Source organism: Neoarius graeffei, chromosome 10 (genome assembly GCF_027579695.1).
Source record: "Neoarius graeffei isolate fNeoGra1 chromosome 10, fNeoGra1.pri, whole genome shotgun sequence".
In the NCBI taxonomy this organism is placed as follows: Eukaryota; Metazoa; Chordata; class Actinopteri; order Siluriformes; family Ariidae; genus Neoarius; species Neoarius graeffei.
Window position 1 is genome coordinate 14,970,264 of NC_083578.1, and position 12,342 is coordinate 14,982,605.

General features: G+C 40.4%; 1 protein-coding gene across 1 annotated transcript in view; it reads right to left on the reverse strand.

The window, feature by feature from the left end:
• Positions 1–12,342, reverse strand: part of kctd9a (potassium channel tetramerization domain containing 9a) — a 35,944-nt gene that overhangs the window by 21,242 nt on the left and 2,360 nt on the right. The window contains exons 2-4 of the mRNA XM_060931338.1: positions 10,726–10,847; positions 10,205–10,248; positions 9,951–10,047 (exon numbers count right to left, since the gene is read on the reverse strand). Coding sequence (XP_060787321.1) covers positions 9,951–10,047; positions 10,205–10,248; positions 10,726–10,847 — 263 coding nt within the window. The remainder of the gene's footprint in view (positions 1–9,950; positions 10,048–10,204; positions 10,249–10,725; positions 10,848–12,342) is intronic.

Below are 12,342 nucleotides of genomic sequence, written 5' to 3' on the forward strand. Positions count from 1 at the left end.
TGTCTGTCTGTAACGCTGACTCAAACGGGAAATGGTCGAATGATGAACACCGAATTGCCGGGCGACCTCTGTCTGTGTACTTCCGGCACGCAACATCCCGATGGCTTGTTCACGTTGATTTTGGCTTAGGCATGGCATCTTCAATAATGACAATTTTCCCATCATTTCCCCCGGGTATTTATAGGCAAGATTGTGTGTGTACAGTGTATGCAAAATTTGTTTGAAAATTAAAGCCTGTCCATGTCATTGACTCCCCGAGTCATATTGTACGTTATTGAGTACAACTCCCTTAAATTCTGATTTGAGCACAGATTTGGAACTTATTCGGGCAGAACGAAGTTATTTTTCCATTGTGATACATTTCTTTTCTTCTTGAGATAAACTCAGCACGAATTCAGCAAGTTTTATCAATGTGCGTTTTTAAAGTTACTTAGTGTAGATTACTTAGGTATATGATAGATTTGAAGATCTACGGGGATCCCTTGCACTTTAATTATCTATGATCAAGTTGTGTTGTAACAAAAATGTGCATGAAAACATGAGCAGTGGTTTTGCTCCATCTTAAGCAATCCAGTGAAGAGAATCGATCATCATGACCTCCTGTTGATCACAAAGGGATCTGAACCTAAGAACTGCCGCCTTAAAATAAGTTGCTGTATTACTATAACTGTAATGATTTAGAATGTTTCGGATGCAATTACCGTAATATATGTATAACTAAGATGCACTGAAAAGAAAAGTAAGGCAACTGCATATTATAAAGTTTAAATTTTGGCACTTTATTAAATGGACTAGATTAAGATTAAAACATATTTAAAGGAAAAGAAAACTTAATTCATACATTTAAGTTTGCAGAAAGATTATGTATTTATAAAAACATTCATGAAGAGATTGTGTCAAGTGTCAAATGTAGCATAATTGCAAATAATAATAAGCGTATTTGGCAGTGTGATGTCACTGTGAGCCTTTAACAAAAGAATAATCCGGAGGCGCCTTTTGTTAAATGGATCCCAGTGACATCACACTGCCAGAAATGCTTATGATGATCATTTGAAGTTATGCTATATTTGACACAAAACACAAAATTGTCTGGGTGACCCCAAACTTTTGAATGGTAGTGTATGTGCATTTTTATTTTATTTATAAACCTTTCCAACTTATGTAAAAATGTAATCACAGGTTTACATTCACCAGCCACTTTATTAGGAACAACTATACCTCCACCTGCATGATTGTTTTATGCGGTTCTCTAATCAGCCGATCGCTTGACAGCAGCACGATGCATACAATCATGCAGATACAAATCGTTAATGTTCACAAGGTTCAAACATCAGAATGGGAAAAATTGTGATCTCAAAGCGTGACCCTCTTTCACTGTGGCATGGGTGTTGGTTTGAGCCGGATGAGTATTTCTGGTTCGAAATATTTCAGAAACTGCTCCTGATCTCCTGGGGTTTTCACACACACAACAGTCTCTAGAGTTTACAGAGACAGAATGGTGTGAAAAACAAAAACACTGAGTGACAGTTCTGTGGCTGAAAACAAACGGCTTATAGACCCCTTCGCAGTAAACGTCATTCATACGTAAACGGAAATTGCGCGCGCAGCCTGGACCCAAAAAAAGACTCAGAAATGCCTAGTTGTGTTTTCGGGTGTCAGAATCGTAGCAGTGATGGGGTTACAATGTTCAGAATTCCAGCAGGATCTCACCCATTCCAAAAAAAAAAAAAAAAAAAAAAAATCACCGACATCTATGACTACAAGCCATCAAACGTGTAGACTGGAATGAAAGCACCATCAAAAATGTGCAGGTTTGCAGCGCCCACTTCATCACAGGTAAGATCAGGCTATTTATTAAATCTTTCTTTTTTATTCTTTCTAGTCTTCGTTTACTGATGTAGCAAAATACTTAGGTAACGTTTACCTGATTAGCTGGGTCATAGTTACACAATGTAATGAATATTGTTAGCATGTTAACTTAGCTTTGCATGCAATTTTGTTTGTAGGAGAGGTCTCGCTTGACTCAAGCAGTCCAGATTTTGTGCCATCGTTATTTGCGTATGCCGAAAATCACAATTTTAAAGCAAGGATGGAAAAGTAAAATTGTGTGCCCTCACTCTAAATGCCAACTTACGTTGACTGCTCTAACCTAGCTCCCGCCCTGTTCAGTTTCATTTCTGGTCTCTGCCTCTCGCTTTTTACGCAGCTCTGATTTCTCTTAGCTGCACTCTTTACACTATCATTCCTTTCATGCCATCACCTCCTGCAAATTGCTGTTTAGTGTTGGTATTTGCTGTTGTAGCTAAAGCCACATTGCCATCACATCACTGGCATAATTTGATTAAAACAAAATGAATATGAATGGCCCATTGTTAATCAAGTTGTACATGCCCGCATATAACAATCATATGCGTCTAAAGACTTGTAGGCACGAAGTTTTTCGTGGGTGTACACTGAAGTCTTGTCAATAAGGTACGAGTATATATCTGGCCATTGTATACCAGGGAACTTACTAACATCGTCCGTCCACTCTTTAATTAAATACGGATCCGGTAGGCGATGTCCACTTGTTAGAGTTAACTTATTTATGTAGTATTCTCGATCTTGTAACGACAATTGTTTGGCATAATCTGACAGCTCATAATGCTGGTCTATGGGCAGCGCCATTGTTTCTGGGTCCAGGCTGCGCGCGCATCCTGGCAACGGTCGGTTTGTTTACAAACATGCGAAGGGGTCTATAGATGAGAGGTCAGAGGAAAATGGCCAGATTGGGTTGAGCTTTTTTTTTGCCAGGAAGGATATAGCAACTCATATATTCACTCTTTACAACTGTGGTGAGCAGAAAAGCATCGCAGCATGCAACAGCAGATGATCACATCGGGTTCCACTCCTGCCAGCTAAGAACAAATTCCTATTAAAAGTGGCCAGTGGGTGTGTATACTAACAGCACACATTCTAGAGGTTATTGGTTCAATAATAACAGCTACAGTGGTATGCAAAAGTTTGGGCACCCCTGGTCAAAACTGCTGGTCCTGTGAACAGTTAAGCAAGTTGAAGATGAAATGACCTCCAAAAGGCATAAAGTTAAAGATAACTCATTCACTTTACATTTTCAGCAAAAACAATGTTTTTCTCTTCTTTTACATTTTCAAAATGACAAAAGGAAAAAGGGCCCAAAGCAAAAGTTTGGGCACCCTGCATGGTTAGTACCTAGTAACACCAGGGCTTTGAACCAGAATTTTTTTCCTATTGGTTCGTTCCGAACAGAAACGGAATTTTAACGTTTCCGGTTTTGGGTTCCACCATTAAATAGACGTTCCCGAACCGGTTAGAACAAAAAAAATTTCGTTCCCGGAACGGTTAATTAAGTTCCCTGTCAGCTGTTTAACAAATGGCTATAAAATTATGTCTCTGTCTCATCCAGCTTAAGCCAAATGTAGGCTAATTCTATTACAACCTTCATTAAATAAGACAAGAAATAATTCAAAACAATTATTTCAAATGTTGGCGATTTGGATTCTCAGTATGTCTTCCCATCTACACAAACAGAAAAAGTGCCAAAAATGAAAGAGAATTCGTTTAGTGTTACACCAAAGGCTAGTCAGGCCCTATAGAGGGCTACCGCATGACGTCACCGCGCCGCGAGATTTTGTTAGGCGCCATATTGGAAGACCAAGTACACATCTATGCAAGTACATACATACATAAAACAACCTACACCTGAAATGTAGCCAGGGCCGGTTCTGCCCTAATCTGGACCCGGGTGCAACATCGCGCAACCCCCCCCCCAAAAAAAAAGTCTAAATCAGGACAACCATCACATAACTATAAACATTTATCAACTATTTTAACTAAATGGGCTATAATAAATAAGCCTGCAGGCAGCCACGGCGGGCTGCCTCAGAAAAGTAACCATTCAATGACAACTGAAAGCCTGCAGCCACGGCGGGCTGCCTTAAAAAGTAACCATTTGTCCTACCTTAAAACTCGTTTTGCATTTTCTGCCTCCTTTTTTGTATTTTCGACCCTCCGTTTATTTTCTTTCCTTTTCTGAAAACCCGATTTGTGTCCAGACATTTTGTTCTGCTACCAACGAACTAACTCGTCAGGTCTCGTCTCTCGAGCCCGCGATGATTCCCGTGGGAAGGGCAACAATTGATACATTTTTACAAACAGCCAATAGGGAGGTTGCAACGTTCAGGCTCTTCTTTGCTCAGACACTCAGTAATGCAATTACTCACTTTATCACGTGGAGACGTGATAACAGTCCACCTTCCCGCGCTCTCCATTCGGTCAGCGAACGTCACACAGGAAGTGAACCCCAGCGGGTCATAGAAACTTGTGCAGGAGAAGAATGGCTTTTTTATTTATAGGCTACGGAAACTTTGAGGAACGAAATAACCGGTATTAACCGGTTACCATTATTTTTAATAAGCGTTTCTGTTCCGGAACATAAATAATAAAGTTTCTGGTTTCGTTTCTGTTCCATGTGAAATAGAAAGAGTTCCCGGTTTTCGTTCCTTGAACCGGTTCAAAGCCCTGAGTAACGCCCCCTTTGGCAAGTATCACAGCTTGTAAACACTTTGTAGCCAGCTAATAATCTTTCAGTTCTTACCTGGGGGATTTTCACACATTCCTCTTTGCAAAAGGCTTCCAGTTCTACAAGTTTCTTGGGCTGTCTTGCATGCACTGCCCTTTTGAGATCTATCCACAGATTTTCAATGATGTTTAGGTCAGGGGACTGTGAGGGCCAGGGCAAAACTTCAGCTTGTGCCTCGAGGTATTCCATTGTAGAGTTTGAGGTGTGTTTTGGATCATCGTCTTATTGTAAGACCCATCCTCTTTTTAACTTCAACTTTTTTACAGATGGTGTGATGTTTGCTTCCAGAATTTGCTGGTATTTATTCGAATCCATGCTTCCTTCGACCAATGAAATGTGCCCTGTGCCACTGGCTACAACACAACCCCAAAGCATGATCGATCCACACCCATGCTTCAGAGTTGGAGAGGTGTTCTCTTCCTGGAATTTGGCACCCTTTTTTCTCCAAACATACCTTTGCACATTGTGGCCAAAAAGTTCTATTTTGATTTCATCAGTCCACAGGACTGGTTTCCAAAATGCATCAGGCTTGCTTAGATGTTCATTTGCAAACTTCAGACGCTGAATTTTGTGGCTAGGATGCAGGAACAGTTTTCCTCTGATGACTCTTCCATGAAGGTCATATTTATTCAGGTGTCGCTGCATAGTAGAACAGTGCACCACCACTCCAGGGTCTGCTAAATCTTTCTGAAGGTCTTTTGCAGTCAAACAGGGGTTTTTATTTGCCTTTCTAGCAATCCAACGAGCAGTTCTTTCAGAAAGTTTTCTTCATCTTCCAGACCTCACCTTGATCTCCACTGTTTCTGTGGACTGCTATTTCTTAATAACATTACAATCTGAGGAAACAGCTACCTGAAAACACTTTGCTACGTTTTTGTAGCCTTCTCCTGCTTTGTGAGCATCAATTATTTTATTATTCAGAATGTGAGGGAGTTGCTTAGAGGAGCCCATGGCTGTTGATTTTAGGGACAAGTTTGAGGAGTCAGAGAATTTATACAGCTTTGAAATCTGCATCATCTGACCTTTCCTAACAAAGAATTTGAACAAGCCACAGCTCAATAAGCTAATTAAGGTCTGGAACCTTGGTAAAAGTTACCTGAGAACTCAAATGTATTGGGGTGCCCAAACTTTCACATGGTGTTCCTTTTCTTTTTTCACTCTCCAATTGTACAAAAAAATACCCAAATCTTGCAGAAAACACTGAAAAGAAAAATGTCCCATGGTTACCTTTATGCCTTTTGGTGATCAGTTCATCTTCTGCTCACTTAACTATTCACAGTAACAGACATTTTCAGCAAGAGTGCCCAAACTTTTGCATGCCACTGTAATTCAGAGGAATGCGCTTCATAACAGAGCTGTGTATTCTGCCAAAGAAAAAAGTCTGACACACTGTATTTTTGTGTCTTATTACTTTCAAGAGGGCATTCCTTAATATTAAATCTAACTACAAATGAATGACCAGTATGACATTCTTAAATTTAAATAAATAAAATACTGACGTGGTATAAGAGAAATAAAACACTTTAGGGCATGAGGTTATTGAAATCAACCCTGGGCCGCATCACAACAGTACATCTTGAATGGATGGATGGATGGATGGATGTGGGACATTCCACCGAATGGGTGCCATTTGCTTGTTGTACCACTCCCAAATTAAACTTAACTTGTTATATCTTTTCAACACTGATTATAATAACACACATATTTAACTATTCAAAATGTGTATTGGTCAACCTCAGGCTACATTACAAGGTTTGGAAGTCAAAGATGGCTGCATTTTCTTCAGTCCTGTTACCAAAACTCTGAAAGTAACAGGACTGAGTTTTTAGCCTAGGATTAGCTAATACATGGAATTAAGCCACATGGCATCATCGCTAATAGCATGAGCACACTTAGCACATTCTAGTGACTTACCAAAAATCTGTATTTTCAAAATAAACAAATATCTAAGAAATAATTTAAGTAACAGGACAGTATGTTGACATTGACCTTATCAAAGTTTAAAAAAAAAATAAAAATACAGAAAAGTAAATGAGCGAACTAACTTTTGGTCTTCCCATGGCCTTCAGAAGACACAACTGATGTAACTTCCTGTTGAGCATGTGATTTATGGAATGCTCCAAATTTGTCAGATGGGGCAATATGTTTGGGTAACAGGACCATGGTTTTCCCCAAAGCATTTTAGCGTATCGGGCCCGATACGCTTGCTCTGCCTGCCGATACGCTTAGTCGCTTTAGTTAAAATCCGATACGCTTAAGATTTATACCGATATGTTAAATTTCCTACCCACAAGTAACTAGATACATAGGAGAGCAAATAACAGATCCATTTATGCTGCTTTTCCACTACCAACGCGGCCGAGTTGGGCTGAGTCGAGCTGAGCGGGGCTGTTGGAGTTGCATTTCGACTACAACCGCGCTGAACCGTGCTGGCTGGAAGTGGGTGGACAAATTGGGTGGAGTTAGCGAAAGTGGGTGGACGTCACGTGATGTTAGGCGGCGCAAACAGTGACATCAGTGACCTTTTAAGCGGTAGTCTCACAACCTGGAGAGTAAACAATAAACATGGAAGACATGGTGTCGTTAGTGTTGCTGGTCTTGGTGCTGTGGCTTGCTGTCACCGACAACGCCAACAGATACTGGCAAGAGCGTATAGATGAGGCGAGGCGCATAAGGCTTCAGAATTCTCGTAATTATTCTTCTTCCGGGTTTACGGTGTTTACAGATCCCAGCGTGCTCGCGGGGCGTGTGTGGGCATGTGAGGACACTCCTCCTCACCAATCAGTGCACAGGGGAGTGTCTCCTCACGCCCCTAGCCCCACTCGGCTCAGTTTGGCTCACTTCAGCCCCACTCCAAAACCGTGCGAGTTTTGGGGGCTGAGCAGGGCTGAAGCGAGCTGAGTCGTGCTGTTCTTAGATAGTCGAAACGCGAGCCGTGTCGGGCTAAAGTGAGCTGAAGTGAGCTGAAAAAGGGTAGTGGAAAAGGGCCATTACATCCTGATTGATATTTGTGTTAAACAAGCGGTCTTTTTTTCCCCCCCAATGTGTGTGTTGATTCTGTCAAAGTAATATGTCCGCGTGGTATGATGTAAACAAACTGTAATCTGTTGGCTACGGCAAGATCACGTGTTCAAACTGTCCAATAAAAATATCGAAAGAAAACGTCAGACATCCCGGAAGTTTCCGATTCATTATAAGTGATCTCATTGGCTGCCGATGTTGTCCCCCATCAGACGGGCAAAGCCGACTGATTTTAATAAGCTAGGAGAAGACTCGCTGGACAAATTAATCCACATCAGCATGGATGACAGCGAGATGGACTATGAGAGGGTTGCCCGACATTGGGCCAAGCAAAAGCCAAGGAGAATTAATCTGCTTTAAAGGAGTAGAAAACTTAATTCATTAGTTTGGGTTTGCAGAAAGATTATGTACTTATAAACGCTCTCACGAAGTGAAGTTGTCCAAATGTGTCAAATATAGCATAACTTCAAATAATCATCATAAGCATTTTTGGCAGTGTGATGTCACTGGGATCCATTTAACAAAAGAAGGCTCTGGATTATTCTTTTGTTAAAGACTCACAGTGACATCACACTGCCAAATACGCTTATTATTATTCGCAATTATGCTACATTTGACACTTAACACAATCTCTTCATGAATGTTTTTATAAATACATAATCTTTCTGCAAACTTAAAATGTATGAATTAAGTTTTCTTTTCCTTTAAATATGTTTTAATCTTAATCTAGTCCATTTAATAAAGTGCCAAAATTTAAACTTTATAATATGCAGTTGCCTTACTTTTCTTTTCAGTGCATCTTAGTTATACATATATTACGGTAATTGCATCCAAAACATTCTAAATCATTACAGTTATAGTAATACAGCAACTTATTTTAAGGCGGCAGTTCTTAGGTTCAGATCCCTTTGTGATCAACAGGAGGTCATGATGATCGATTCTCTTCATTGGATTGCATAAGATGGAGCAAAACCACTGCTCATGTTTTCATGCACATTTTTGTTACAACACAACTTGATCATAGGTAATTAAAGTGCAAGGGATCCCCATAGATCTTCAAATCTATCATATACCTAAGTAATCTATAACAAAACAGTTTAACTTGCATGTTGAACTTTAAGGTGAAATTTCAAATGTGTATACACTACCGTTCAAAAGTTTGGGGTCACCCAGACAATTTTGTGTTTTCCATGAAAAGTCACACTTATTTACCACCATAAGTTGTAAAATGAATAGAAAATATAGTCAAGACATTTTTCTGGCCATTTTGAGCATTTAATCGACCCCACAAATGTGATGCTCCAGAAACTCCATCTGCTCAAAGGAAGGTCAGTTTTATAGCTTCTCTAAAGAGCTCAACTGTTTTCAGCTGTGCTAACATGATTGTACAAGGGTTTTCTAATCATCCATTAGCCTTCTGAGGCAATGAGCAAACACATTGTACCATTAGAACACTGGAGTGAGAGTTGCTGGAAATGGGCCTCTATACACCTATGGAGATATTGCACCAAAAACCAGACATTTGCAGCTAGAATAGTCATTTACCACATTAGCAATGTATAGAGTGGATTTCTGATTAGTTTAAAGTGATCTTCATTGAAAAGAACAGTGCTTTTCTTTCAAAAATAAGGACATTTCAAAGTGACCCCAAACTTTTGAACCGTAGTCTACATAATACTATTTAGGTCAGAAATCATTGAAGCACTGTTAAAACCTATCCTATAATCATCGATCTATTCTAAAACCTCCGAGACCCTGAAAATGCACCTGAGAGCATCTATTTTCAAAAAATTTTCCAGGGGGGCATGCCCCCGCACCCCCCTAGTTTCGCTTCGCGCCTTTGGCACTCAATTGTCTGTTTTATCATGCCAGAATCTAGGGCTTTAGTTTTTTTCTGGGGAAAACACTGCAGGACTGAGTGAAAACTCAGGGACACGAGTAAAATGTGTATTTTAACTAAGATATTGTGGATTTCTTATGAAAAAAATATATTTAAACCATGGATAGGATATGGAGTCACACAACAGTGCAAAAGAAATACTGTTTCTGAAGGATTTTAATCATAATATTTCACAGTTAAGTATAAAGTTAGAGTGCAGGGACAGGTAACACATGCTATTTTTCAGTGTTTTAGGTAGTTTTTATTAATCCTTACAATTATATATATATATTAAATTTGAAATCAGATCAATGTGCAGGACATTCTGCGTAATAAGGAAATGCATTTTAAAGTACATTTTTATATATTATTTTCTAGGGATGGAAATGGCACCGATTCGGTGGAATGGCTCATATATTCCTTACATGTCGTTAGGAATAAACTCTGTACCGTGTGGTTGTGAAGAGCCGCCCGCCGATGTTCAAAGTCAGCCAATCGCTGTGAGAACCTGAGCGGTCATCAGCAGCTCTCCCTTCACTCTGAGGATCTGAAATGTACAAAAGCACAAACAAAAACATCATTACATGAGGACATCAATTCCATGGCACTAGGAGTGTTTTCAGCGGACATGTCTGGTTTCAGGTTATACAAAAGGAGGAAGATGATTAAAAAGGGAACAGGAGACATTAATCATGATGACTCACCAATGAAGGCATCTCCCTCTGACACATATAACACGTCATCATCTCTGTAAAAGAAAATAAGAATAAAAAAAAAATTAAAATAAATAATTCAGGTGGGCGGCACGGTGGTGTAGTGGTTAGCGCTGTCGCCTCACAGCAAGAAGGTCCGGGTTTGAGCCCCGTGGCCGGCGACGGCCTTTCTGTGTGGAGTTTGCATGTTCTCCCCGTGTCCGCGTGGGTTTCCTCCGGGTGCTCCGGTTTCCCCCACAGTCCAAAGACATGCAGGTTAGGTTAACTGGTGGCTCTAAATTGACCGTAGGTGTGAATGAGTGTGTGAATGGTTGTCTGTGTCAGCCCTGTGATGACCTGGCGACTTGTCCAGGGTGTACCCCGCCTTTCGCCCGTAGTCAGCTGGGATAGGCTCCAGCTTGCCTACGACCCTGTAGAACAGGATAAAGCGGCTAGAGATGACGAGATGAGATGTCTGCGAGGGGAGAGAAAATTATTAGAAGTTTGGCAAGTTTTCCAACTAAGGTTCTTACCTAATTAGGGCGATGTCGTCAATGAGGCCGCCTTTTCCATTGTACAAATTAGTGGCCCTGATTCCCAGTTTATTGCTGGCAACAGATAAGAGATCAGACAGAGTCCCGTACACTGCTACAACCTGTGGGAAAGAGGAAAAAAAAAAAAAAGTTCACGCTTTCTTCGGTCTGAACCAGGCTTTTAGTACTCAAGTCAGACTTGTGCCCTAATTTTAAGGACTCGTGCATTAACTGCATTAGGACTCGTAAATTGGAGACGAGGACTTGGATTTTTACTTTATTTTTTGTAACATGCCATAATAATTTGGCATAAGATATTTATATCTGCATTAAAATTTTTGCACTAATTTTGCACAAGCTTGGCGTGTGTATCAGATAGACTCTCGGGCGCGCTCCGGACAGCACACATACGTGCCAAGCGGACTCTTGCGTGCACGCTGTAAACGACTCGCACCTGCACAGGATTAAAAGGCGCAAATCAGTGCAGCTATATAAAAACTGAAAACGCACTTACTTTGCGAAATATTGAGCTGCACTGCTGACATTACCGAGCCGTATTTCTTTGTTTGGTTTCCTGATCCCTGATTTCTTGTTTCTCGTCTTTGATTCTGCCGAGTCTACGATAGCCTGTTTGTGCCTCGCTCAACCTATTGCCCGTTTCACGATTTTGCCTGCCGTTCTGGATTGTTTACCTGTCTTCACCTGTATTAATAAACACACCTTCTGCATTCACATCCGTTTCCTAACCATCTCTGATAGAATACTTCACGCTCCCTGACAAAGAGAAGCACATTCACCTGTTCATACGTCACGTTCAGGAACAAGCTAAACGTTAACGGCGCTGAAACAGCCACCGTCAAATGGTGCGGTTGGAGTCGTTTTGTCGGACTCGACCTGAAATTTTTTTTAACGACTCGGACTTGAACACTGGGGACTCGAGGTTTAGTGACTCGACTACAACACTGGTCTGAGCTGCACAGACAAACTTATATTTCACAACACCATCAAAGGTTTCGCAAAACTTGTTCTTACCTTGAAGTAATTATAGCTATGGATGGTGTTTGCATGTCAATGTCGTTATAAAGAAACGTATAAATAATAATAATTAAGGAAAAGACTAATAAAATAGGAATCCCCACTTGTCAAATTTTAAACTTTGCACTGATAAATAGGGTCATTTGATTTTTCTTAAAACAGTGCTGTATTGTGTGTAATGAGTAAAACAGGACAGGATGTTATCGAAAAAAAAATCAAATCAAATCAATGACATGGTCATAATGAGCGTGATCCGGTACAATGAGAAGTGAGCTACCATCCTGAAGTTAATAAATTTTCCTATGACAGCATGAGATATTTCTCTCATCTTATACCACAACAAAGAATAGCATAGAATGCCTTTACTGTCACTATACACATGTACAATGAGATTAAAGCATCTCCAATAACAGTGCAAACAGCGTGTAGAGAGGGAGAGAGAAAGGAAGGGAGGGAGAAAAAAAAGGGGGGTGTAAGGTGCACAGTCTGAGGTGTATGTGTTGTGTTACACATTATGGAGTGAGGTATTGCACATATAAAAGTATTGCACAGAGACAGTCACATTATACATTATTGCACGAG